Source organism: Oncorhynchus masou, chromosome 24 (assembly GCF_036934945.1).
Source record: "Oncorhynchus masou masou isolate Uvic2021 chromosome 24, UVic_Omas_1.1, whole genome shotgun sequence".
Lineage (NCBI taxonomy): Eukaryota > Metazoa > Chordata > Actinopteri > Salmoniformes > Salmonidae > Oncorhynchus > Oncorhynchus masou.
The window spans coordinates 39,081,093-39,108,903 of record NC_088235.1 but is presented as its reverse complement, the minus strand read 5'-3'; the positions used below and the strand labels follow the sequence as shown (position 1 = coordinate 39,108,903).

The 27,811-nt window shown below is 43.4% G+C and overlaps 1 protein-coding gene across 1 annotated transcript in view; it reads left to right on the top strand.

Moving 5' to 3' along the window:
- The window catches only part of LOC135512156 (KH domain-containing, RNA-binding, signal transduction-associated protein 2-like), a 114,158-nt gene that overhangs the window by 56,252 nt on the left and 30,095 nt on the right, over positions 1–27,811 (top strand). The window contains exons 3-4 of the mRNA XM_064933871.1: positions 3,138–3,254; positions 17,141–17,287. Coding sequence (XP_064789943.1) covers positions 3,138–3,254; positions 17,141–17,287 — 264 coding nt within the window. The remainder of the gene's footprint in view (positions 1–3,137; positions 3,255–17,140; positions 17,288–27,811) is intronic.

Here is a 27,811-nt window from a genome sequence, read left to right as displayed (position 1 = left end):
TGTGAGGAAAATAACCTCACACTCAACGTCAACAAAACAAAGGAGATGATTGTGGACTTCAGGAAACAGCAGAGGGAGCACCCCCCTATCCACATTGACAGGACCGTAGTGGAGAAGGTGGAAAGTTTTAAGTTCCTCGGAGTACACATCATGGACAAACTGAAATGGTCCACTCACATTGACCGTGTGGTGAAGAAGGCGCAACAGCGCCTCTTCAACCTCAGGAGGCTGAAGAAATTTGGCTTGTCACTCAAACTCTCACAAACTTTTACAGATGCACAATCGAGAGCATCCTGTTGGGCTGTATCACCGCCTGGTACGGCAACTGCTCTGCCCTCAACCGTAAGGCTCTCCAGAGGGTAGTGAGGTCTGCACAATGCATCACGGGGGGAAACTACCTGCCCTCCAGGACACCTACACCATCCGATGTCACAGGAAGGCCATAAAGATCATCAAGGACAACAACCACCCGAGCCACTGCCTGTTCACCCCGCTATCATCCAGAAGGCGAGGTCTGTACAGGTGCATCAAAGCAGGGACCGAGAGACTGAAAAACAGCTTCTATCTCAAGGCCATCAGACTGTTAAACAGCCATCACTAACATTGAGTGGCTGCTGCCAACATACTGACTCAAATCTCTAGTCACTTTAATAATAAAAAGTTGGATGTAATAAATGTATCACTAGTCACTTTAAATAATGCCACTTTATATAATGTTTTCATACCCTACATTACTCATCTCATATGTATATACTGTACTCTATACCATATACTGCATCTTGCCTTGTGTTATTAAGGAGTGGCCAGTAATACATGAAGTATAATGTTTGAATAAGAAAACACTTGATTAAGGCATACTACAGGTCTAATAAGACATTATCAAGGCCTTATTTTTTAATTTAACCTTCATTTAACTAGGCAAGTCAGTTTAAGAACAAATTCTTATTTACAATGACAGCCTACCAAAAGGCCTCCTGTGAATATAAAGCCTCTTATAAACTACAAACCAGTGGAAAATATGTGTACCTTAAAATAAAGTGTAACAGAAATAATATTTCCTTTTGCTTTTCAGCATCAACAAACTTGATATCCTATGTGCATACAATCATAATCATACTCTTCATATAAACACAATAGTTTTTTTTATAGTAATGCATGCAAGTATTTCCACATACTTGCTGAATTAGTAACACACCCAGTTTTTAACATCCTCAGGCCTACCGGTGTTGGGGCGGCAGGGGGTGCCTTGCATCATTTCAAACCTAATTTAACTCTGAACCGTGCCCCCTTAAAAGCCCAAATTGCCCACCACGGAGCCTCAGAGCGGCTCCAGACATTCATTAGTGTAATGAGAACAGGACACTCTTCTGCTGCCGCCCAGCGAGCTACTTCTTACTGTAGCCGTGGCGGCCATCTGCTCAAGGGCTCCCAGCCAGCTGTAGGATATTCCTGTTAAAGCAGCCCCAGAGAAGACAGAATAACCCGCCAGGGTCCTCAACTCAATCACCTCAGAAAGGAGGGATGGATGGATGAAGGGATGGAGGTAGAGAGGTGCTCTGTTCAGCACCCAACCATATCCTTTTGCTTTTCATGCAGACCTGGGATGCAGTGCTCCTTCATGATGTCAGAGATAAGATACGCTGAGTATGCAGTCATGTGCCTCTTTGGTATTTGTCAGACTGCTGCTGCAATACAGAACACAGTTGGCCATGGCTCTTATTGGCTGAGTTGTATGCTCAGCCTCGGTGGGGGGGCTTGAGTAGTGTTGTGAATAGGTTATAGTCATTTTTGAGGCCAAGGCAGGTGATGTTGAAATGGGTGGTTGACCAGCTGACAGCTGTTCAGCTCTGGAGGAGGTTGAGTTTTCAGCTGGTCACACCAAACATTTGAAGGTCAAGTCATTCATTTGAAAATATTGTCGGGGTGGTCGAGAAATGAGAACAAGAGACCTCAGCAGGATTTGGGAGCGGTAGTTGGAAATCTAAATGCCTTATTAACACATGGGGTGTTTCAAATTGGTGTTCTGATTGTGGGTTTAATGCATGAATAGACCTAGAATAATACATTTTCAATTAGCAAATGACTCAACTAATTGACTGCTATTATGATGTTGAGGTCACCATTGTGGTCAGTGCTGATCTCCAACAGTGATAAAGAAAAAAGACAGTAACAGTAATAACCCAAAGGGCTATGCTTTATGACCAAAAGCAAGTCTACGGTCAGTGAGATGTTATGTTGGCCAGTGCTGAAGGCAGGTGTTTGATAGTTCCTCATCTGGATAGTATTCCTTGATTTCCCATTGGGAAGAAACTCATTATTTCTCACTCTCCCAGCTCTGACCTCTCGATCTTTCCCAGGGACATTATTGGCTGGTGCACACGTTTTATTTCCTCTCCATACAACATTGATGACCGTGCTGCATTAACAAGACACATGACCCACTGGGCACAGACATCAGTTCAATGTCTAGTTTTGATTTACATGTGGTGAATTCAACATAAAATCAACAAAAAATGACACCATATCTTTGGAGTTAGGTTAAAAGTTGTGTAAAACAAAAAGGTGAAAAGCCCTTACATTGATGACTTTTTGCAATGTCATCACAGATTTTTGGGGGGTTGAAATGACCTGGAAACAGTTGAGTCAACCAGTTTTTGCCAAGTGGGGACTGACTTAGACCTCAGTGGTCCAACAAAGGGATGGAGCTGATAACTGAAGACCGTGGCTGAGTCTCAAATGGCACACTATTCCATATACTGTATAGTGCACTACCTTTTGGGTCCTGGTCAAAAGTAGTGCACTATAAAATGAATAGGTTGCAATTTGGGACTCAGACCCTGTTATGTTCCACCTCAGATGAGACCCATTCACCTGGGTAATGCAGCACACATGGCTCAGCGTTATTGATTTGTTGTACAGTTTTTTCCCAGGTCTTTTTTTCAATTCAGACATTCTGAATAAAATGATAAGATTTATTTTAAAAGGTTTATTGTTAGCCAACTGTAATCTATATTTTTATCTAATATTTTTTTCCCTTGCAATATATAACCTAATTTCCATTTACTTCTAAGGTATATAATTGAAAACAGTCAAGGAATCTGTTTGAGAAACATTGCTTTTCCTCTCCTCTGTTGCAGTTTAATTTTGTTGGGAAGCTGTTGGGACCACGGGGCAATTCCATGAAAAGATTACAAGAAGAAACCGGAGCGAAGATGTCCATCCTCGGAAAAGGCTCCATGAGGGACAAAGTAAAGGTATGATGACAACACCTCCTTAGAATGTGCTCTTTGACTGTCTTAGTTCTTTTTACCTTCAATGGAATACTTACTGTCCCATGTAGCTAAAATGTATTAACTTTTTTTGACAGGGAGTCATGTTGAGACCAAGGGCTCTTTTTTCAAACGGGCCTTGCAGAATAAAAAATACACACATCAAATACGAATATGAAATGCAATCAACGAATACAAAGAACAAAAAAATACAAAACCTGATCATAGAACACAAACAGATTCATAATCATAGATGAAGCAATTACATTTCTGCTATTTACTCATGGTCAAAAAGGGTAGGAACGAACATCTCTCAAATTATTTGAATTATGCATATGTTGAATTACACATATGTTGAATGATGCATATGTTGAATTATGTACAATGATATTCATTACATATACCCATGTATTGTGACAAGTGATAGCTTGACAGCACAAAATATTTCTGTGAAAGGTCCAACTGAAATGCATTCAAATACAAAAAAAGATTCATGTAAACTTAAAGAGGTTTAGGGATGCGCCACAATATCCTTATGTTAGCACTACTATAGCCAAGATAAATGTAATAGGGTTTTAAGTATAGATAGCATTTCGCTTCTCAGCCAGGCTATTCATTCTCAGTGACTCGTGGTCCCCTGAAACCAGCCTTATCTGAGGATCAACACCGGCCCAGAGAACAAAGGGCTGGTGGTCCAAGTAGCTCAGGTCATTACAGGAGCTTCAGTAGGTCCTAGTGCTGCTGTATAGAATTATACAGCTATTGTTTGACCTGGACACATTAATACACACATCTATACAGGATGATAAAAGACCTGCAACCTCCGTGATGGTAAGAGACAACCATGTTCTCTAACACCTCACACAGTAAACACTTTAATTCTGCCTGCTGTTAAATCAAATCCAATCAAATGTTATTTGTCACATGCGCCGAATACAACGAGTTTAGACCTTACTGTGAAATGCTTACTTACAAACCTTTAACCAATAATGCAGTTTTAAGAAAAAGGAAGAGTTAAGAATATTTACTAAATGAACTAAAGTTTTACAGGGGGTACAGGTTAAAAAATCTACAAATTCACATTTTATTGGTGACATATACATGTGTAGCAGATGTTATTGCAGGTGTATCGAAATGCTTGTGTTTGTTGCTCCAACAGTGCAGTAATATCTAACAATTCACAACAATACACACAAACCTAAAAGTAAAACAGTGAAATTAAGGAATATATAAATATTATGATGAGCAATGTTGGAGTGGCATAGACTAAAATACAGCAAAATAGAAAACAGTATATACTGTACATATGGGATGAGTAATGCAAAAATATGTCAACATTATTAAAGTGACGAGTGTTCCATTATTAAAGTGGCCAGTGATTTCAAGTCTATGTAGGGCAGCAGCCTCTAAGGTGCTGGGTGGAAGCTGCCTAGTGATGGCTATTTAACAGTCTAATGGCCTTGAGATAGAAGCTGTTTTTCAGTCTCTTGGTCCCAGCTTTGATGCACCTGTTCTGACCTCGCCTTCTGGATGATAGCGGGGTGAACAAGCAGTGGCTCAGGTGGTTGTTGTCCTTGATGATCTTTTTGGTCTGCCTGTGACATCAGGTACTGTAGGTGTCCTGGAGGGCAGGTAGTTTGTCCCCGGTGATGCGTTAGTTGATTTAATTGAGGTAATATGTATATGTAGGTAGGGTTAAAGTGACTATGCATATATAATCAACAGAGAGTAGCAGCAGTGTAAAAAAACAGGGGGGGGGGGGTCAATGGAAATAGTCTGCATACCCATTTGATTAACTGTTCAGCAGTCTTATGGCTTGGGGGTAGACGCTGTTAAGGAGCCTTTTTGGACCTAGACTTGGCTCTCCGGTACCGCTATCCTTGTGGTAGCAGAGAGAACAGTATATGACTAGGGTGGCTGGAGTCTTTGACCATTTTTAGGACCTTCCTCTAACACCGCCTGGTATAGAGGTCCTGGATGGCAGGAAGCTTGGCCCCAGCGAATTACTGGGCTGTATGCACTACCCTCTGTATCGCTTGATTCTACTACAGCCCCGTCAATGTGAATGGGGGCGTGCTCGGCCCTCCTTTTTCTGTAGTCCACGATCATCTCCTTTGTCTTGATCACGTTGAGGGAGAGGTTGTTGTCCTGGCCCCACACTGCCAGGTCTCTGACCTCCTCCCTATATGCCGTATCATTGTTTAGTCTTTGATCAGGCCTACCACCATTGTGTCATCTGTAAACTTAATGATGGTGTCGTGCTTGGCCACACAGTCGTGGGTGAACAGGGAGTATAGGAGGGGACTAAGCACGCACCCTTGAAGGACCCCCGTGTTGAGGATCAGCGTGGCAGATGTGTTGTTGCCTACCCTTACCACCTGGGGGCGGCCCATAAGGAAGTGCAGGATCCAGTTGCAGAGTTTAGTCCCAAAGTCCTTAGTTTAGTGATAAGCTTTGAGGGCACTATGGACAGCATTATTACGTAGGTGTTCCATTTGTCCAGGTGGGAAAGGGTGGTGTGGAATGCAACAGAGATGGCGTCATCTGTGGATCTGCTGGGACGGTATGCGAATTGGAGTGGATCTAGGGTTTCTGGGATGATGGTGTTGATGTGAGCCATTACCAGCCTTTCAAAGCAATTCATGGCTACAGACATGAGTGCTACTGGTCGGTAGTCATTTAGGGAGGTTACCTTGGCGTTCTTGGGCACAGGGACTATGGTGGTCTGCTTGAAACATGTAGGTATTACAGACTTGAAAATGTTGGTGAAGACACTTGCCAGTTGGTCAGTGCATGTCCTGGTAGTCCATCTGGCCCTGCGGCCTTATGAGTGTTGACCTATTTAAATGTTTTACTTACATCGGCTATAGAGAATGTGATCACACAGTTGTCCGCAACAGCTGGTGGTCTCATGTATGCTTCAGTGTTGCTTGCCTCAAAGTGCGCATAGAAGTAATTTATCTCATCTGGTAGGCTCATGTAAATGGGTAGCTCGCGGCTGGGCTTGCCTTTGTAGTCTGTAATAGTTTGCAAGCCCTGCCACATCCGACGAGCGTCAGAGACGGTGTAGTAGGATTCCATCTTAGTCCTGTATTGATGCTTTGCCTGTTTGATGGTTTGTCGGAGGGCATAGTGGGATTTCCTATAATGCACTTACTGATGAATTCAGTGACTGATGTGGTATACTCCTCAGTGCCATCGGATGAATCCCGGAACATATTCCAGTCTGTGCTAGCAAAATAGTCCTGTAGCTTAGCATCTGCGTCATCTGACCACTTCCATATTGATCAAGTCACTGGTACTTCCTGCTTTAGTTTTTGCATGTAAGCAGGAATCAGGAGGATAGAATTATGGTCAGATTTAAAAAATGGAGGGCGAGGGAGATCTTTGTACACGTCTCTGTGTGTGGAGTAAAGGTGGTGTAGAGTTTTTTTCCCCTCTGGTTGCATATGGTAGAAATGAGGTAAAACGGATTTAAGGTTTTAAAGTCCCCGAACACTAGGAGTGCCGCCTTTGGATGAGCATTTTTTTGTTTGCTTATGGCCATATACAGCTCGTTGAGTACGGTCTAGTACCAGCATCGTTAGGGTTTTATGAGGTCAGATTGGGCAATAGTTTCTTTCTACCCAGTATTGAACCTCTAAAATGTTCTACATTTAGTGAATGTTGTTCCCTTTATACATTTGGTATTTAGAGAATTCACAATAGTCAATGCATTTTATGAGAGGTTGCTTTTTCAGCCATCGTTTAGATTGTCCATTATTTGTGACATGCAGTACAAGCATCTCATGAAGTTATCTTCTATATTTGTTACATTTCACCTTTTCTTACATCTTGTGTAGACAACCTTACTGTATTACCATGGATATACACAGTAAACATGCCTACAAACAATACACTTCCAATGACTATTTTCAGTGGTGAACAATTGACATTGTAGCAAGGCAATGATGATGCCTTAGAGTAAACATGATTTGCTCTTTGTGGAACCAAATCAAATGTCCCTTCTTTATGAGCACAACATTGCAATAAATTGCAGACACATTTACAATTGACTTTATATGAAATGAGCATGAATATAAATGGGTGAATGGGATTGCGAAAAGCTCATATGCTCATATTGCAAAGTAAACATCCTTGCGACATCATTATTTTTCACCTCAAACTCAACTGTAACAATAAGATGGTGTATGAATACCCTGAATATTATATTGGACTTGATCCATTGTATTGACTACAATCAAATCAACACACTTGTTCTAGTGTTTTTTTGTGGCAGGGCTCAGGAACACTTGCCATGCTGTAGGTCACCCTAAAAGGTCAACATGCACAATGTTTACTATTCTTTAGCCTCGATTTGAACACTGATTTATGTATTTGAAGGAGATGATGCTTCTTGCCTTCCTACTGCGCAGTTTGACATCTCTCCTGAATCCCATCTGCGTTGATGACGTGCCAAGAGTAGATCGTGAAAAACTTCCTTAAGACATCAAGGCATAACATCTCCACCCTCATCAGCCCGTGTGTCTAAACGTGTTGGTTTTGCTTCATAGTGCAGTTCAGCTCCGCAACAGAACTTCACAGACATTTGTATTTCATATCTAATTTGATTATTGAGGTGGTACATGCATATTTTTGTGTACTGATTCTCAGGTTGAATATTTGAGCATGCATATATTTGCATAAATAATTATCTCAAAAGGTCAAATAGGTGATGCTTATATTTGTCCTGTTTCACAAATGTACAAATGTGTGGTGTAAAATAAATATATTTTTTCTGAATATTCCATTCCCCTGAGACACCCTCGGAGTGTGGGGTCACAGCCAGAGATTAACCATTATTGACATTGACCCTGGAGCAATTAGGGTTAAGTGCCTTGCTCAAGGGCAAAACAACAGATTTTTCCCCGAGTCGGCTTGATGGATTCAAACTTTCGGTTACTGGACCAACGCTCTAACCGATAGGCTACCTGCCGCACTTATCATTGGGGATTTCAGACAATCCAACTGACCCTTGTTTGAGTAATGTCATGAAATTCTTTTGATTTCAACAGATACCACTGTGTTGTTATGGCGGCAGAATATGAAGCCTGAGTGAGCAATGATTTTCAAATGGATACAGAAAACTTGAAAATAGGAGCTTCAATGTCCTTCTTGAATGTTACACAACAATTTCATTCAAAGTAAATCTAACAGTGCTCAAGTAGAAACATGAGCACACTGTTTTGATTGATTCATTGTAGATCTGCAATACCCTGCAAATACAGTACATAATGATGATATCTTTTGCTCTCTTGTTTTTTTCTCTGGGGGTAAATACCACTTACTGCTGTGATACTGTATGTGTCTTCAGTATCTAGCTTTTTTTCTAGTACTTCTCTGGTAACATGAGACATTCCTATGCTTATTCTACAGGGAGGGAATAAAACACATTTCATGCCCTTTCTACTGTAGCCTACTGTATCATAACCTACGGGCAGTCTCACAAACAGCTTTTTAGACTTTATGCTAATAATAATAATGACTACAAGGCAAAGGATTCTAGGGTGTCTTGTTTGATTTTTGAGGAATATTCTGCAATGAAAGCAATTTTTCATTCCAAACAAGCTGCATAATTGATGCTTTAAGTCTTAGGGAAGCATTTTCAAATGCTACTCTCCGAGGCTGACTCATTTGCTATGCATTGGATGCGTGTAGCATAGATATTTAGAGGTCAGCTGTCAGCCCACATGTTATATCTATGTATGAAGTCTTACTAATTTTCCTCCATGTCATACCTTCCAGTAAACTCCTCTCTCCCATTTAGTGTTTAAGGAATGTTTATAGTGGTGGAACCATTACAAAACCCTGGATTGTTGATGCTATGAATTGGCCATTGAGAGGCTTTGAAGCCACCGCTCGGCCATATTGGCACTCCCCAGGAGGAGCAGTCCTCCATAGGGATTCATGGAATTCTACACTATTTACATTACATGTTTCAAGGACAAAAGTAAATTTTTTGTCTTAGTGGGGACATTAATGCCGAGATTCGTTTTTGCCACATTTATTCCATTACAGACACCTAAATGCATACTTTTAAATGATATAGTGTGCGCTAAACATACAAATAAAACATGGAAAAATACATTCAAACATATTCCTTAAAATATATATTTTTTAGATGACTAATGAATAAAGGATCTACAGGATCAGTGTCCCTGTACGGTGACGGTTGTTGCTAACATGCTAATGTGACTAGAATGACGTTGTAAGTAACAGCAAACCTTCCAGGACATAGACATGCTTTATATGGGCAGAAAACAAAAGGTATTTTTCATCTAACTGTACTGTCCAATTTACAGTAGCTATTACAGTGAAAAATTGCCATGCTATTGCTTGAGTAGAGTGCACAACAACAACAAAAAATGTATCACGGCAACTGGTGCGATACATTCACCTCTGAAGGTGAATAATGTACACAACCGTTCAAACGTTTGGGTTTAGTTAGAAATGTCATGGTTTTTGAAAGATAAGCACATTTTTTGGCCATTAAAATAACATCAAATCGATCAGAAATACAGTGCAGACATTGTTAATGTTGTAAATGACTATTGTAGCTGGAAACGGCAGATTTTTTTATGGAATATCTACATAGGCATATAGAGGCCCATTATCAGCAACCATCACTCCTGTGTTCCAATGGCACGTTGTGTTAGCTAATCCTGTAACGCCTGCTTCCAACTCACACCCTCAAACACTTTAGATCCCCTGAACGCAGCTCACTCTCCAGATCCCAATCATCTGAATTCTAATCACCTGTTCACACACCTGTATGTCATTATCCCACACTATTTAGTTCATTTCTTTGCACCCCTTCAATGTGAGGTATTGTTTGTTTTGTGACATGTCTGTCTGGGTTTCCTGTGATTTACTCCTCCCGTGTATGATAGTTTTTGCCTGCCTCACTAAAGACACCTTTTGCCTATTCCCTGCCTGTACTCGGATTTCCTGTTATCTCCTGTTATCTACCTATTGCCTGATCTCCCGGACTACTTTACTAGCCTTTTCGCTGCCTGTACTGTTGCTCTTTTGGACCCCCTGTGCATGACCTTCTGCCTGCCCCTGGACCCAGCTACATACCTCCTCCTGTGGTCCTTTGCAATAAACACCTGCTGTGCCCTGTGCTTGAAACCAGCTCTCTGTCTCCCATCATGTTCATTACAAATCCAAGTTTATAATTTTAAAAGGCTAATTGATCATTAGAAAACCCTTTTGCGGTTACTCTTTATTGAAGCTGCTGGCTTGGTTGGGTTGTGTTTCGGAGGATGCACGGCTTTTGACCGTCACCTCTCCCGAGTCCGTACGGGAGTTGCAGCGATGAGACAAGACTGTAACTACCAATTGGATACCATGAAATTTGGGAGAAAAAGGGGTAGAAATAAATAAACAAATAAGATTTACCCAGAAAGACTCATAGCTGTATTCTCTGCCAAAGGCGATTCAAACATGTATTGAATACTTATCTAGTGTTTTATTTTATTATTATTATTTTTTACAAATGTAATGACAATTAAATCAGTTTTAATCCCACAAAAAGTAAAATGGTGTGAAAACTTTCATTGGGATGGACAGCCATTTTCTTTAATGAAGGAACAAATGCAAATAATCTTATTACGATATCAAAAAATTGTTTAGTTGATCATTCTGGTTTATGCATTTTATTTTCTTGTTTCCCAAGATAAGCAACGGTTTTCAGATTTTAATGCATTTCAACTCTACTGAAGCTATTGAGTATTGTGTAGGGCAGTGATTCCAGTGTTTCATAACTAGTCCTACATACAAGTAGTCACACGATGTTCTGTCATATTAATGAGAACAACCTCAGTGGCAGTTGGGAATCCTGAAATAAAGGGATCTTTGGCATGTGGCACTTGACTAACTTCTGCTGAAACTGGGTCATAAGATTCTATTAAACTAAGTAAAAGTGTCAGGGTGAAGGGGTTTTCACTCCTTTGATATGTGTTTCTATACAGTACAGTACTGCAGGCAGCATCATTGTATTTCTCCGTATTCCTCAGAAACACGCCAGAGACCTGTGTCTTTTTGTGATCAATAAAGTCCCTGGCTGTCAGAGGAGAACTTCCAAATGCAATATGATTTGAACAGTTCTCAGATATACTTTGACTCTGTGTTTTCCTTAACGTTTATTGTCAGTGTGCTTTTTAACAGACCTGTCATACCAGTGCTATGAAACTCTTCTACAGTAGCATAAATCCAGCTAATAACCTACCTGTCGATTATGAATTATTTGTTACTAACTTGTGGAAGTTGATTATTTTGTAATCAGTGTGTAATTGTAATTAATAAGTGGTGTCTTTAATCTGTTCTAATAATTACTTTAACTAGATAGTAGACCAGTGTTATTAATTAGCATTTATAAAATGTGATATGCAACATTCCTGTAATGTTGCATATCAGATTACCAATCATCCATTTCACACAGTCATATTTGTTTGTGCCATTGTCTATCTATGAGACCTATTCATATTGCCTTCAACTATCTTCAACTTCTGCTGGACTCACGACCTGCTGTACTCATATCGAACTAATAAAACAATAAAAAAAATTAATTCATGTTGGAAGACAAGCCCAGCTTTTAAAACAACAGAGCATTTTGCTATTCAGGTTGGCATAAAAGGGAACAAAGTTTTCAGACACATGTCATGACTTCCGCCGAAGTTTGTTCGGGCGGCATTCGGACCTTCTAGCCATCGCTGATCTTCTTTTCATTTTCCTTTGGGTTTGTCTTGTCTTGTATCACACCGGGTTTCAATCCCATTCATTAACCCTCTGTTCCCCCTCATTGTCCTTGTTGGTGATTGTTTGTTTGTAAGCATTGGTCAAGTTATGTTCTGGTGTGCGACGGGTTTTGTACCCACTTGTTTTATTTTGGTTTTCGGAGTTTTTGAGCACTTATTAAACTGCTTCGTTTATACCAAGTTCGTTCTCCTGCGCCTGACTTCCCTGCCACCAGCAAGCACCCTTACAGAATCACCGACCCAATTATGGAGTCAGCAGGAGCAGGTGCCCCGGTTATACGGGTGGAGGAGCGCGTCCGGGAGCACGCAGCAATGATTCACCATCTTGGCATCGCCATGGACCGCGTTGTCCGGACTGTGGACCACTGGCAGAGACAGGGAGTTCTTCCAGCACCTCCACCAGCACAACCGGGGTCTTCTCTGAGCGCCCCTTTTCCACCTGGTTCCAGTGGGATTCGTCTCTCTCTGCCCCAGGAGTACGACGGAGAGGCTGCAGGCTGCCGGGGGTTCCTGCTTCAGCTGGAGCTATACCTGGCCACTCTAGGTATCGAGGCAGCAGGCAGGGCGCTCTGGCGTCACCCCAGGTGATCCGGCACAATTCTCACCCAAAGCCCTCTGTTGCACATATGTTTGTGTCTTTCACGTTCCCTGATTTTTCCCCGCATTCCCAGCATAAGGCGCTCGTCGATTCAGACGCGGCTGGGAATTTTATTGATAGAGCTTTAGCCCATAGTTTGGGGATCCCCATCGTTCCCGTGGATGTGCCTTTCCCCGTTCATGCCTTAGAAAGTCTACCATTAGGATCAGGGTTGATTAGGGAGGTCACCGCTCCTTTGGGCATGATGACGCAGGTGGGTCATACGGAGAGAATTAGTCGCTTCCTTATTGACTCTCGTGCATTTCCCGTGGTGCTGGGCCTACCCTGGTTAGCTTGTCATAACCCCACTGTTTCTTGGCCATAGAGGGCTCTCACAGGGTGGTCACGAGAGGGCTCAGGTAGGTGTTTAGGGGTTTCCGTTGGTGCTACTACGGTGGAGAGTCCAGACCAGGTCTCCACTGTGCGCATTCCCCCTGAATATGCCGATTTGGCTCTTGCCTTCTCCAAAAAGAAGGCGACTCAATTACCACTTCATCGACGGGGCGATTGTGCGATAGATCTCCTGGTAGACTCTACACTTCCCAGGAGTCACGTGTATCCCCTCTCACAGGTGGAGATGGAGGGTATGGAAACATATGTCTCCGAATCCCTGCGTCAAGGGTACATTCGGTCCTTTACTTAACCTGCCTCCTCGAGTTTCTTTTTTGTGAAGATGGAGGGAGGTCTGCGCCCGTGTATTGACTACCGGGGTCTGAATCAGATCATTTGCAAATATATTCATTAAAAATCCTACAATGTGATTTCCTGGATTTTTTTTCTCATTTTGAAAATTACAGGCCTCTCTCATCTTTTTAAGTGGGAGAAATTGCACAATTGGTGGCTGACTAAATACTTTTTTCCCCACTGTATATTGATGACATTTTGATATACTCCGCTACACTTGCCGAGCATGTGTTCCTGGTGCACAGAGTGCTTGGTCGCCTGTTGGAGCATGACCTGTAAGTCAAGGCTGAGAAATGCCTGTTCTTCCAACAGTCCATCTCCTTCCTAGGGTATTTCCACCTCAAGGGTGGAGATGGAGAGTGACCGCATTGCAGCCGTGCAAAATTGGCAGACTCCCACCACGGTAAAGGAGGTGCAGTGGTTCTTAGGGGTTTGCCAGGTAGTGGCTCCAATTACCTCACTGCTGAAGGGGAGCCTGGTGCGCTTGCAGTGGACAGCTGAGGCGGACAGGGCTTTTAGTCTCCTGAGGGCTCTGTTTACCTCGGCTCCCGTGCTGGCCCATCCGGATCCCTCTTTGGCGTTCATAGTGGAAGTGGACGCGTCCGAGGCTGGGATAGGAGCTGTGCTCTCTTAGCGCTCGGGTATGCCACCAAAACTCCGCCCCTGTGCCTTCTTCTCGAAAAAGCTCAGCCCGGCGGAGCGAAACTATGACGTGGGGGACCGGGAGTTGTTGGGGTTCGTCAAGGCTTTGAAGGTGTGGAGACATTGGCTTGAGGGGGCTAGAGACCCTTTTCTCATCTGGACTGACCACCGAAATCTGGTGTACATCCGGGCAGCGAGGAGACTCAACCCTCGCCAGGCAAGGTGGGCCATGTTTTTCACCCGTTTTGTGTTTACCCTTTCTTACAGACCAGGCTCCCAGAACACGAAGGCAGACGCATTGTCCCGGCTGTATGACACAGAGGAGCGGCCAATGGATCCCACTCCCATACTCCCCGCCACCTGCTTGTTGGCGCCGGTAGTGTGGGAGCTAGACACGAACATTGAGCAGGCGTTACGTGCAGAGCCCGCTCCTGTCCAGTGTCCCACTGGGCGTGTGTACGTCCCGTCTGCTGTTTGTGGCCGGTTGATCTATTGGGCCCACACACCACCCTCCTCTGGTCATCCTGGGATCGGTCGGACAGTGCGCTGTTTGAGCGGGAGGTACTGGTGGCCTACATTGGCTAAGGACGTGAGGGTTTATGTTTCCTCCTGCTCGGTGTGCGCCCAGTGTAAGGCTACTAGGCATCTGCCCAGAGGTAAGCTACAACCCTTACCCGTTCCACAGCGGCCTTGGTCGCACCTGTTGGTGGATTTTTTACTGATCTTTCAGTCTCACAGGGTAACACTGCGATCCTGGTCCTTGTGGATCATTTTTCTAAGTCCTGTCGTCTCCTCCCTCTGCCCGGTCTCCCTATGGCCCTACAGACTGCGGAGGCCTTGTTTACACACGTCTTCCGGCACTAAGGGGTGCCTGAGGATATAGTGTCTGATCGGGGTCCCCAGTTCACATCTCGGGTCTGGAAGGCGTTCATGGAATGTCTGGGGGGTCTCGATCAGCCTTACTTCAAGTTTTCACCCCGAGAGTAATGGGCAGGTGGAGAGAGTGAACCAGGATGGGTAGGTTTGTACGGTCCTATAGCCAGGACCGGCCAAGGGAATGGGAGGAGTTCGTGCCCTGGGCTGAGATGGCACAGAACTCGCTCCACCACTCCTCCACTAACATCTCTCCCTTCCAGTGCATACTGGGGTACCAGCCGGTTCTGGCGCCATGGCATCAGGGTCAAACCAAGGTTCCGCGGTGGATGACTGGTTCAGGCTCGCGGAGGAGACATAGGAAGCCGTCCGTGTCCACCTTCAGCAGGTCATGACAAGCCAGAAGGTTAATGCAGATCGCTACCGCGGTGATACCCCGGTGTTCGCACCGGGGAACCGGGTCTGGCTCTCAACCCGAAACCTGCCCCTCCGCCTGCCCTGCCGGAAGCTGGGTCCGCGGTTTGTGGGGCCATTTAAAGTCCTGAGGAGAGTGAACAAGGTTTGTTATAGGTTACAGCTTCCACCTGATTACCATATTAATCCCTCATTCCATGTGTCTCTCCTCAGGCTGGTGGTGGCTGGCCCGCTCCAGGAGCCTGAGGTGTGGGAGGTTCCTCCACCCCCCCTGGACATCGGGGGGGACCCGGCGTACTCTGTTCGCTCCATACTGGATTCGAGGCGCCGGGCAAGGGGCCTTCAGTATCTCGTGGAGTGGGAGGGGTACGGTCTGGAGGAGAGGTGCTGGGTTCTGGTCGAGGACGTGTTGGATCCAGCTATGCTGCAGGAGTTCCACCGTCTTCGCCAGATCGCCCAGCGCCTCGCCCTCCGAGTCGTCCCCGAGACCGGTGTCGATGCGCGGCTGGAGCCACACGTCATGGGGGGGGGTGCTGTGGTTTGGGTTTGGAACTGGGTTTGGAAAGAATCTCTGGCTCATTAACATATTTCGATGTGTGCCTTGCCTTGAAACATATGCCTTGCCTTGAAACATGACCCGCCAAACCGTGCTCCTTAAACACCCGCCAGCTTAACCCAGAAGCCACAAATTCAATATAACTGCTGCGCCACTTGGGATTATTTTGAAGACAAATGTATCCTTAAAAAACTCTTCCAATTTGTGAATGTTTAGACCGACACCATTAGGTTACCTCCCTTTAGGGTAGCTATAGGTTTCAAGAATACATTTGCTCAAGTGCCTCTTTCACCTTGGAACCAAATGAGGTTATCTATACAACATATTCTTAGGTCATCATAGCCTGTCATGTAGTACGCTCTGGGAATCAAGAAGTGTTTATTAAGAAATGGACAAGAGGGCTGATGTGATGAGGGAGTGCACCACACCACTGATCAAGCATCAGGGAGAAGTCCCACATCAAAGCACCTCCAGTCTTTGAATGTGTGCCAGAGCCCAAGGTAATCAACATAAGAAGGTAATGCTGGCTGAAGTAATTACCGGCTTTCTGAAGAACAGTTTGTAGTGGCGACCTTCAGCAATCAGGACACTTTGGAACGGTGACTGGTCCTTCAGAGTGGGAGGTAGTGTAGTTTGTCTGATGAAGATAGGATCACTTAGTCATTCACAAATTCAATATAACACACTACTAAATGTCCAAATGCTTTGTCAACCACACTGTGAGGAGGTTTAGCTCACATTTTTGATGGTCATATCTTCATAAACCAGAATCCTACCTGGTGTGTTTGCATTGTTGCGTAATGATTGATTAACATCACAGTTAGTCACACACTAATACATACATTCCAAGTTAGGATGCAACCCCTGTATGTCAATGAAGACCACGAATACGGTTCACACATCATTCAAATTTGTAGTATCTTATTTATAATGTAAACCAAAACCAGCAATATGATTCAGCCACAGCTTCATGGTGTAAAACCCAGTGGGTGGATGCAGTCTGATAGGCTGGCTGGCATGCAACAGGGATATCTCCCTCCCAACCTCCCAAATGCTTGAGGGAGGAAGTCAATGCAAACATGCTGATGAGATTGAATTTATCAACAGGCAGCTGTGGGCTACAAATGATTCTTGTAAACCCCACATGCTTCACTTGATATCTCCATCATACCCACTGTACTATTTGTAATTATCGCTTTCACTTTCTCCTTTCAGACCCCACAATAATATTTGACCTGATTTTTTTTGTTCAATTTTTTTTCCTCAGGAAGAAGAGTTGAGGAAAAGTGGAGAGGCCAAGTATGCCCATTTGAGTAACGATATCCATGTTTTAATTGAAGTCTTCGCTCCACCTGGAGAGGCCTATTCCCGCATGAGCCATGCCTTGGAGGAGATTAAGAAATTCCTAGTTCCAGTAAGTTTGTTTAAACCATTTCATTTACTCAAATTCCTCCAGGGTAATTGTGAGTTGTACATTCAGATGGGTCTGTGCATTTCTGCTCTTGTGGATTCCTCTCAGATGTAATTGAACGTTTACAGGGTTAAGAAAGTGATTAAAACAGCTCCAGACAGACTGAGGTTGGATGTTGGACATTGACAAGTTTTGGCACAACCCCAAATGAAATATCTCAACAATGAAAATGAAGTAGTTTTTTCACATAACTTGCTATATTTTCTGGCAGGTAGCTATAGTAATGTTTTTTTTATATTACAACATAAAAAAGCTTCCCTTTGTTCTGCCCCCCCCCACCTCCCTCCACCCGTCCCCATCTAGCTAACAAGTTAGTTAATTTATTCCACAATTAACAAGTTCAGTATGGAGCCACTTGCAAGGCTCTGCCGACTTTGAGCCTACAGCAGTTAACGGTAATTAATGTGCGTACTGTGTAGGCATGCTCAGCTGAGGCTGTAAATATTAATACATCTTTGCAGTGTCTGCCAATCCCTCTGGTAGAAGGGCTGGTTGAGAGTTTCCTTATGGCATTTCTTGTGCTTCCCCTCTTTTCCTTAGGGTTTACATTACAGAATCTTAGCTTTGTTGGAGGGCCAGAGGTATGCTTCAGCTTCGGCAGCTGCACTGATCAGGTCATTGTACCCCCCAGCTCAGTCCAGACAATATATATTTAATATCTCCACTTTGTTCATAGTCGCCACCAGACTAGAATGTCAAGTAGAAGGACACCTGTGTGTACCCCTCAAGTATTATTGCGTTGGTAAGGTTTGAATGTACTTCTACTTTTGGGATTCGTTTTTTCCCCGCCATGCCGTTTGTCTCATTTCATGGAGACTCATTTCCAGAGCCTGATGATAATCTCACCTAAATGCAACTGAGTTGGAGGAGGATGATTGTTTGTTTGAAGTATTTATCTTTCTTTCAAATTAAGTATGGAGGAGGACCAAAGTAGCCAATCCAACGCTTGGCATTTTCCTTGGCATGCCCACCCACTACAACCTACCAAAGCATGAGATCCTGTTAGTCTCTATATTCATCTCTCAGTTTAGAATCAATGGACTTCTTCCAAAACTCGCCTTGCAAGCAAACAAAATGCCATGGTAGTCAGACAATGTGTAATCTGGTTCAGAGGGTTTTCCCTAAAAGGGGCAGGTGACATTTGTGAAAAGACCATTCATTAGGTACAGTGCATTCAGAAAGTATTTAGTATTCAGAGTTTTTCCACATTTTGTCATGTTACAGCCTTCCTCATCAATCTCCACGCAATACCACATAAAGCAAAAACAAGTTTTGAGAAATATTTCCAAATGTATGAAAAATAAAAAACAGAAAGACCTGATTTACATAAGTATTATGACCCTTGGTTATGAGACTCGATATTGAGCTCAGGCACATCCTGTTTCCATTGATCATCCTTGAGATGTTTCTACAACTTGATTGGAATCCACCTGTTGGTAAATTCAATTGATTGGACTTGATTTGAAAAGGCACATAGCTGTCTATATAAAGTCCTACAGTTGACAATGCATGTCAGAGCAAAAACCAAGCCATGAGGTTGAAGTAATTGACAGGATTGTGTCTAGGCACAGATCTGGGGAATGGCACCAAAAAATGTCTACAGCATTGAAGGTCCCCAAGAACACAGTGGCCTCCATTATTCTTAAATGGATTAAGTTATGAACCACCAAGACTCTTCCTAGAGCTGGCCGCCCGGCCAAACTGAGCAATCGGGGGAGAAGGGACTTGGTCAGGGAGGTGACCAAGAACCCGAGTTCCTCTGTGGAGATGGAAGAAACTTCCAGAAGGACAACCATCTCTGTAGCCCTCCACCAATCAAGCCGTTATGGTAGAGTTGCTAAACAGAAGCCCCTCCTCAGGAAAAGGCACATGACAGCCCACTTGGAGTTTGCCAAAAGGCACCTAAAGACTCATAAATCATGAGAATCAAGATTCTCTGGTCTTATGAAACTAAGATGAAGACTTCGGCCTGAATGCCAAGCGTCAGGTCTGAAGGAAACCTTGCACCATCCCTACGGTGAAGCATGGTGGTGGCAACATCATGCTGTGGGGATGTTTTTCAGCGGCAGTGACTGGGAGACTAGTCAGGATCGAGGCAAAGATGAATGGAGCAAAATATAGAGAGATCCTTGATGAAAACCTGCTCCAGAGCGCCTAGGACCTCAGACTGGGGCAAAAGTTCACCTTCCAACAGGCCAATGACCCTAAGTACACACCCAAAACAATGCAGCAGACACTTCGGGACAAGTCTCTGAATGTCCCTGAGTGGCCCAGCTAGAGCTAGAGCTCAGACTTGAACCCGATCAAACATCTCTGGAGAGACCTGAAAAAAGCTGTGCAGCAACGCTCCCCATCAAACCTGACAGAGCTTGAGAGAATCTGCAGAGAGGAATGGGAGAATAAAAAATGTAATACATTTCAGAACAAGGATGAAACTTAACAAAATGTGGAAGAGGTCAAGGGGTCTGAACACTTTCCGAATACACTGTATTTTTTATTCATTTTATTTTATTTCACCTTTATTTAACCAGGTAAGCTAGTTGAGAACAAGTTCTCATTCACAACTGCGACCTGGCTAAGATAAAGCCAAGCAGTGTGACACAAACAACAACACAGAGTTACGCATGGAATAAACAAGCCAATAACACAATAGAAGAAAATAAATGTCTATATACAGTGTCTGCAAATGGCGTGAGGAGGTAAGGCAATAAATAGGCCATAGTAGCGAAGTAATTACAGTTTAGCAAATTAACACTGGAGTGATAGATGAGCAGATGATGATGTGCAAGTAGAAATATTGGTTTGCAAAAGAGCAGAAAAGTAAATAAAAACAATATGGGGATGAGGTAGGTAGATTGGGTGGGCTATTTACAGAAGGGCTATGTACAGCTGCAGCGATCTGTTAGCTGCTCAGATAGCTGATGTTTAATGTTAGTGAGGGAAATATAAGTCTCCAGCTTCAGTGATTTTTGCAATTCAGTCATTGGCAGCAGAGAACTGAAAGGAAAGGCGGCCAAATGAGGTGTTGGCTTTGGGGATGACCAGTGAGATATAACTGCTGGAACGTGTGCTACGGGTGGGTGTTGTTATCGTGACCAGTGAGCTGAGATATGGCGGAGCTTTAACTAGCATAGACTTATAGATGACCTGGAGCCAGTGGGTCTGGTGACGAATATGTAGTGAGGGTCAGCCAACTAGAGCATACAGGTCGCAGTGGTGGGTGGTATAAGAGGCTTTGGTGACAAAACGGATGACACTGTGATAGACTGCATCCAGTTTGCTGTGTAGAGTATTGGAAGCTATTTTGTAAATGACGTCGCCGAAGTCGAGGATCGGTAGGATAGTCAGTTTTACGAGGGTATATTTGGCAGCATGAGTGAAGGATGCTTGGTTGCGAAATAGGAAGCTGATTGTAGATTTAATTTTGGAGTGGAGATATTTAATATGAGTCTGCAAGGAGAGTTTACAGTCTAGCCAGACACCTAGATATTTGTAGTTGTCCACATATTCTAAGTCAGAACCGTCCAGAGTAGTGATGCTAGTCGGGCAGGTGGGTGTGGGCAGGGAACGGTTGAAAAGCATGCATTTGGTTTTACTAGCATTTAAGAGCAGTTAGAGGCTACGGGAGGAGTGTTGTATGGCATTGAAGCTCATTTGGAGGTTAGTTAACACAGTGTCCAAAGAAGGGCCAGATGTATACAGAATGGTGTTGTCTGCATAGAGGTGGATCAGGGAATCACCCGCAGCAAGAACGACATTGTTGGTATATACAGAGAAAAGAGTCGGCCCGAAAATTGAACTCTGTGGTACCCCCATACAGACTGCCAGAGGTCCGGACAACAGGCCCTCCGATTTGACACACTGAACTCTGTCTGAAAAGTAGTTGGTGAACCAGACTAGGCAGTCATTTGAGAAACCAAGGCTGTTGAGTCTGCAGATAAGAATACTGTGATTGACCGAGTCGAAATCCTTGGCCAGGTCGATGAAGAGGGCTACACAGTACTGTCTTTCATCGATGGCGGTTATGATATCGTTTAGTACCTTGAGCGTGGCTGTGGTGCACCCGTGACCAGCTCAGAAACCGGATTACACAGCGGAGAAGGTACGGTGGGATTCGAAATGGTCAGTGATCTGTCTATTAACTTGGTTTTCGAAGACTTTAGAAAGGCAGGGAAAGTTGGTCAGGATGACATCTATGAGGGTGCCCATGTTTACGGATTTAGGGTTGTACCTGGTGGGTTCCTTGATGAGTTGTGGGAGATTGAGGGCATCTGGCTAAGATTGTAGGACTGCCTGGGGTGTTAAGCAATCCACAGTTTAGGTCACCTAACAGAACAAACTCTGAAGATAGATGGGGGCAATCAATCACATATGGTGTCCAGGGCACAGCTGGGAGCTGATGGGGGTCTATAACAGGTGGCAACAGTGAGAGACTTATTTCTGGAGAGATTCATTTTTTAAATTAGAAGCTCGAACTGTTTGGGCATAGACCTGGAAAGTATGACAGAACTTTGCAGGCTATCTCTGCAGTAGATTGCAACTCCTCCTCCTTTGGTAGTTCTATCTGGACGGAAAATATTGTAGTTGGGGATGGAAATCTCAGACTTTTTGGTGGCCTTCCTTAGCCAGGATTCAGACACAGCAAGGACATCAGGGTTGGCGGAGTGTGCTAAAGCAGTGAGTAAAACAAACTTAGGAAGGAGACTTCTAATGTTAACATGCATGAAACCAAGACTTTTTCCGTTACAGAAGTCAACAAATGAGAGTGCCTGGGGACACGCAGGGCCTGGGTTAACCTCCACATCACCTGGAGAACAGAGGAGGAGGAGGATGAGGGTACGGCTAAAGGCTATCAAAACTGGTCGTCTAGTGCGTTGGGGACAAAGTATATGGTGGGGTGCGGTGCGGGTACGGTGGGGTGCGGGTACGGTGGAGGTAAACCCAGGCACCGAGTGATGAAAAGAGAGGTTGCATCTCTGGACGGGCTAGTTATGCTGGGTGAGGTCACCACATGTGTGGGAGGTGGGACAACGCAGGTATCTGAGGCATGTTGAGTGGGACTAGGGGCTCCGCAGTAAACTAAGACAAAACTATCCTAATCAACAGTGTACAAGGCATATTGACATATGGCAAAAAGCAATCACAGGTGTTGATTGGGAGAGCTAGCTAAGGCAACAACGGGTAAGACAACAACAGCTAATCATCTAAGACAACAACAACAGGAGAAATGTCTATGAATGGGTAGAGAGGGTCGGTTAACTACACACATGGCCTGAGTTGGGGCCGACAGATAAACAAAAAGTAAAATAGAGTACCGTGATTAATAAACAGTCCAGCAGGCATCAGCTATGTAGCCAAGTGATCATAGGGTCCAGTGAACAGCAATAGACGGAACAGGGAAGCCGCGGGGTAGTCGTTACTACGCTAGCACGCGGGAGACACAGTGTTTATGATGGGCTCAAATTGTATGTGAGGAGTTGGGACTTGCATCACGTACTGTCACTTGGTACCAGAAGAGTAGTGATTCATGCAGCACAATGTGCAGCATTAATACTTAATAAAGGTGTGTTTGTACTATATCTCAGTCATCAGCAGTATGGACCACAGAGGCGTTGTTAGGGAGGAGACTGACAGTAGACAGGCTCTCACTTGCTAACGCAGACCCAATGAGGGTGCTGTACGCCACAACCCACATATCCCCCAATGTACTGTAAGAACGCTCTAGTTATGTATTTCACTGCAATGTCTGGCTCCCCTTACAGTATACAATAATATTACCACCACTATTGTCTAAAAGGGAAACCATTCATGTGAAATCTTCTGAAAATTGTTTTGATGATATTGTATATCAGGTATTTTGGTCATCTTATTATAAAGGCACATTTAACCTCTCTTTCTTTCTGCCAGTGTTTCATTATCTTCTCTGGAAATAGTTCACAACCAAAGCTCAATCACTGTGTTTTGTCTCCAAGTTGTTGCCTCCTGGTTCAGTCACAAGCATTTCACCACTCAGTTTTCATTCAGAGGCTAATTAGCCTAACCTGGCCACCCAACGGCCTCCATAATGATCTCATCAGGCTAGCCATTACATCTATTCATCTCGGAATGCATTTATTTTGCGATCCAATTTGAGCCCATCAAGTTTTGACTATGGGGAAACTTGGTGCAATCAAGTGATTTCATTTGAAGCAATTCAAGGCATTGCTTCCTTTTCGCAGAGCAAATTATTTAGGAAAAGGCTTGATTGCATTTACTTCATTCACTCGTTGGAAAACAGCCATTTTGATCACGTCTGGATGTCCTCCAGTCACTAGTCAATATGTTTTGGACATTATACACAAAATGCAAAATGAATCAGTGATGGAAAGGGAAAGGCATGAATGAGTGAATATTGTTGACATCATTGGGGTGATGTTAGACTTTCATTTTCAGTGTCCTTAAGTGTAGCCAGTTGCTACATGGCATGATGTCTGTACTGTTCACAATCAAGTGACCAAAACAAGTTATCTGTCTTAACTTTTACTGAAGTATGACAATGATGTACTTTTTACATCACAGGCATTACACCTGGGAGGAAAACACATTTACTCAACTTGCCATTGGCTCAACCATTGGCTCAACTCAAACATGTTGACTATATTAACCCACACAGCTACAAGGATGCACTTTCATGCTAGGTTTATGACTTCATATTGACGCATTATAGAGACCGCCACTGATGTATAGAACAATCTTAAAATTATCTATTTTGGTTTAGATACAAACATCATGAAACCTCTTACATTTACATTTACATTTAAGTCATTTAGCAGACGCTCTTATCCAGAGCGACTTACAAATTGGGTCTTAACACAATAAATTCATTTGACTTGGTGAAAATCATTTTTTTGGACCTAATTTACCAATTTTTCCATGTGGTGTCTTCCTTCACAAACTCCATGAAATTATGACCTCTTCCTAAATGGTTGGTACATTTATTAATTGTGTGTATGGTTTCCTAGGAACAAGGGGGGCTCAACTTACCTCTTTGGCTCAACCTATCCCACTCTCCCCTACAGCTATTTGTAGACTTTAGTTGTTTGTTTTTCTCAAAGCCTCTGTCAACACCCAACTTTCACAAGCCCAATCAGATTGTTGCACTTTGGTTAAGCTACACACTTCCAATTACGAGAGATGCTAGACGCTCCTTCACACCAAGATGTTTCTTAAGGCCATTTGTTTATATATACTATGAATCAACGGGCGTGCTTGTAAGCGATGCCTTTAAACAGGTTAACAATCACAAGGCCGTAGGGCCAGACGGATTACCAGGACGCGTACTCAGAGCATGTGCCGATCAGCTGGCAAGAGGCTTCGCTGACATTTTCAACCTCTCCCTGACCCAGTCTGTAATGCCTATATGTTTCAAGCAGACCACCAAAGTCCCTGTGCCAATGTAACCTGTCTAAATGACTATCCTCCTGTAGCACTCACATCTGTAGCCATGAAATACTTTGAAAGGCCAGTCATGGCTCAGGTCCCTCAGTCGAGCAGTTAAGCCTACTAGAAAGTGTGTGCCCTCAGGCCTGGAGGGAAGCAAAAGTAATTCCGCTACCTAAGACTAGTAAAGCCCCCTTTACTGGCTGAACTAGCTGACAAATCAACCTGTTACCAGCCCTTAGTAAACTTTTGGAGAAAGTTGTGTTTGTCCAGGTACAATGCTATTTTACAGTAAACAAACAGACTTCAGCATGCTTATAGGGAAGGACATTCAACAAGCACAGCACATTTTAACAAATTACTGATGATTGGCTGAGAGAAATGTATGATAAAAAGATTGTAGGGGCTGTTTTGTTAGACCAGTCTGACTTTTGACATTATCGATTATAGTCTGATGCTGGAAAAACTTTGTTATGGCTTTACACCTGCTGCGATATTGTGGATAAAGAGTTACCTGTCTAACAGAACACAGAGGGTGTGCTTTAATGGAAGCCTCTCCAACATAATTCAGGAAGAATCAGGAATTCCCAAGGGCAGCTGTCTAGGCCCCTTACTTTTCGAATCTTTATTAATGACATGTCATTGGCTTTGAGTAAAGCAAGTGTGTCTATGTATGCGGATGACTCAAGACGACCTTTGGTCGTCTTTTCTTCCAGTTCTCTGCTGCCCATGACTGGAACGAATTGCAGAAATCTCTGAAGCTGGAGACTCACATCTCCCTCACTAGCTTTAAGCACCAGCTGTCAGAGCAGTTTACAGATCACTGCACCCGTACTTAGCCTATCTGTAAACAGCCCATCTATCTACCTACCTCATCCCCATACTGGTATTTATTTATTAGCCTAACTAGCCTACCTGGTTAAATAAAGGTGAAATAAAATAAATCAAAATAAATTAAAAATACACGTCAGCTACTACAGTGACTGAAATGACTGCAACAAAGAGGTGCAGTTACTTTGAGCATTGTTGGCAAGGAATAAGTTAGTCCTAAATATTTCAAAAACTAAAAGCATTCTATTTGGTGCAAATCATTCACTAAACCCTAAACCTTAACTAAATATTCTAATGAATAAATTGGCGATTGAGCAAGTTGAGGTGACTAAACTGCTTGGACTAACCCTGGATTGTAACCTGTCATGGTCAAAACATTTTGATACAACAGTAGCTAAGATGGGGGAGAAGTCTGTCCATAATAAAGCACTGCTCTGCCTTCTTACCAAACTATCAACAAGGCAGGTCCTACAGGCCCTAGTTTTGTCGCACCTGGACTACTGTTCAGTCGTGTGGTCAGGTGCCACAAAGAGGGACTTACGAAAATTACAATTGTCTCAGAACAGGGCAGCACGATTGGCCCTTACATATACACAGAGAGCTAACATGAATGATTTGCATGTCAATCTCTCATGGTTCAAAGTGGAGGAGAGATTGACTTCATCACTACTTGTTTTTGTATGAAGTGTTGACAATCTGAATGCACCTAGCTGTCTGTTTGAACTACTAGGACACCCATGCGTACTCCACAAGACATGCCACCTGAGGTCTCTTCACAGTCCCCAAGTCCAGAACAGACTATGGGAGGCGTACAGTACTACATAGAGCCATGACTACATGGAACTCTATTCCACATCAGGTAACTGATGCAAGCAGTAGAATCAGATTTAAATACAGAGAAAAATGCACCTTATGGAAAAGCAGGGACTATGAAGAGTCAGGTACAGACAAACGCTAGTACACTCACGCTACACACACATACATTGTAATATTGTTGTATGGTGGTATCATACATATTGTACTGTAGATATGTAGTGGTGTAATAATGTTATATGATGTACTGTTTTATCTTATGTTTTATGTTTGATGTAAGTGCCTTAATGTGTTTGGACACTTGGAAGAGTAGCTGCTGCCTTGGCCGCAGCTAATGGAGATCCCTAATAAATACAAATACAAAAACAACACCATCATCCCAGGCACCCTGGACCCACTCCAGTTTGCATACCACCCCAACAGATCCACAGATGATTCAATCTCTATTGCAATCTACATTTCCCTTTCCAACTTGGAGAAAAGGAACACATACAGTGCTATCAGAAAGTATTCACACCTAGGGCTGTTACGGTGACCGTATTACTGCCACACCGGTCACGGGTCATGAAGGCAGTCAAATTCCACGTGACCGTTTAGTCACGGTAATTAGGCATCTCCAAGCTCTGATACTACTGCTGGTCATTTGTAGCCTGCCAAACTTGCTAACTGCCTGGTACTCAGCACTCTATTGTCACTCTAATTACTCTGACGTCAATGCAAAGGTCTTCAAAATCTAATCAAACACTTCATGAGAGCCCTTGAGCTCATGTTGCTCAACATTTCTATAGGTTATGCAATTGCGGGAGAGAACATAGTGATGGCCTCTATTAAAAAGAGGAGGATCCCATCAGCTTTCTATAGGCTAGGCCTACGATATTTATTTCTCAACTTTCCTAATATTAAGCACATTGCTTATCTTTACAACAAGAGTATAACCTACCTGGCTGGCATGAAAATAAACCACGGGAAACACATCCTCCATTCGCTATTTAAGTACATAGATGACATGTATTTTTCCCCTGCCCCTGTTTCGAGACAGGTGCATGATAATTTCCCACATATATTATTTAGTATATATAAAGACAAGATTAAATCAAGAATAGTGTGATGGGTGACAATATTAGCCTATCACTTGTGAATTAAATATTATCACTTGTGAATGATGCCCAGTTTAAGACAAGAAACAATGCCTTTTTTGGGGACTTTTTCTAATCATAATCACACACCTAATGTAGCCTAGCCCATAGGCCTATATCATTTGATAAGGTCAGTATCACAACTAAAGTGGCCAAATAACTTCATAAAATGAAGCACATTAATCTGCTTTACAAGGGGTGTAGAGCCTAACTGGCATACATAAACAGCACCTGAGTTTCAAGTTTGGGGAAGATAATTTTCAACATA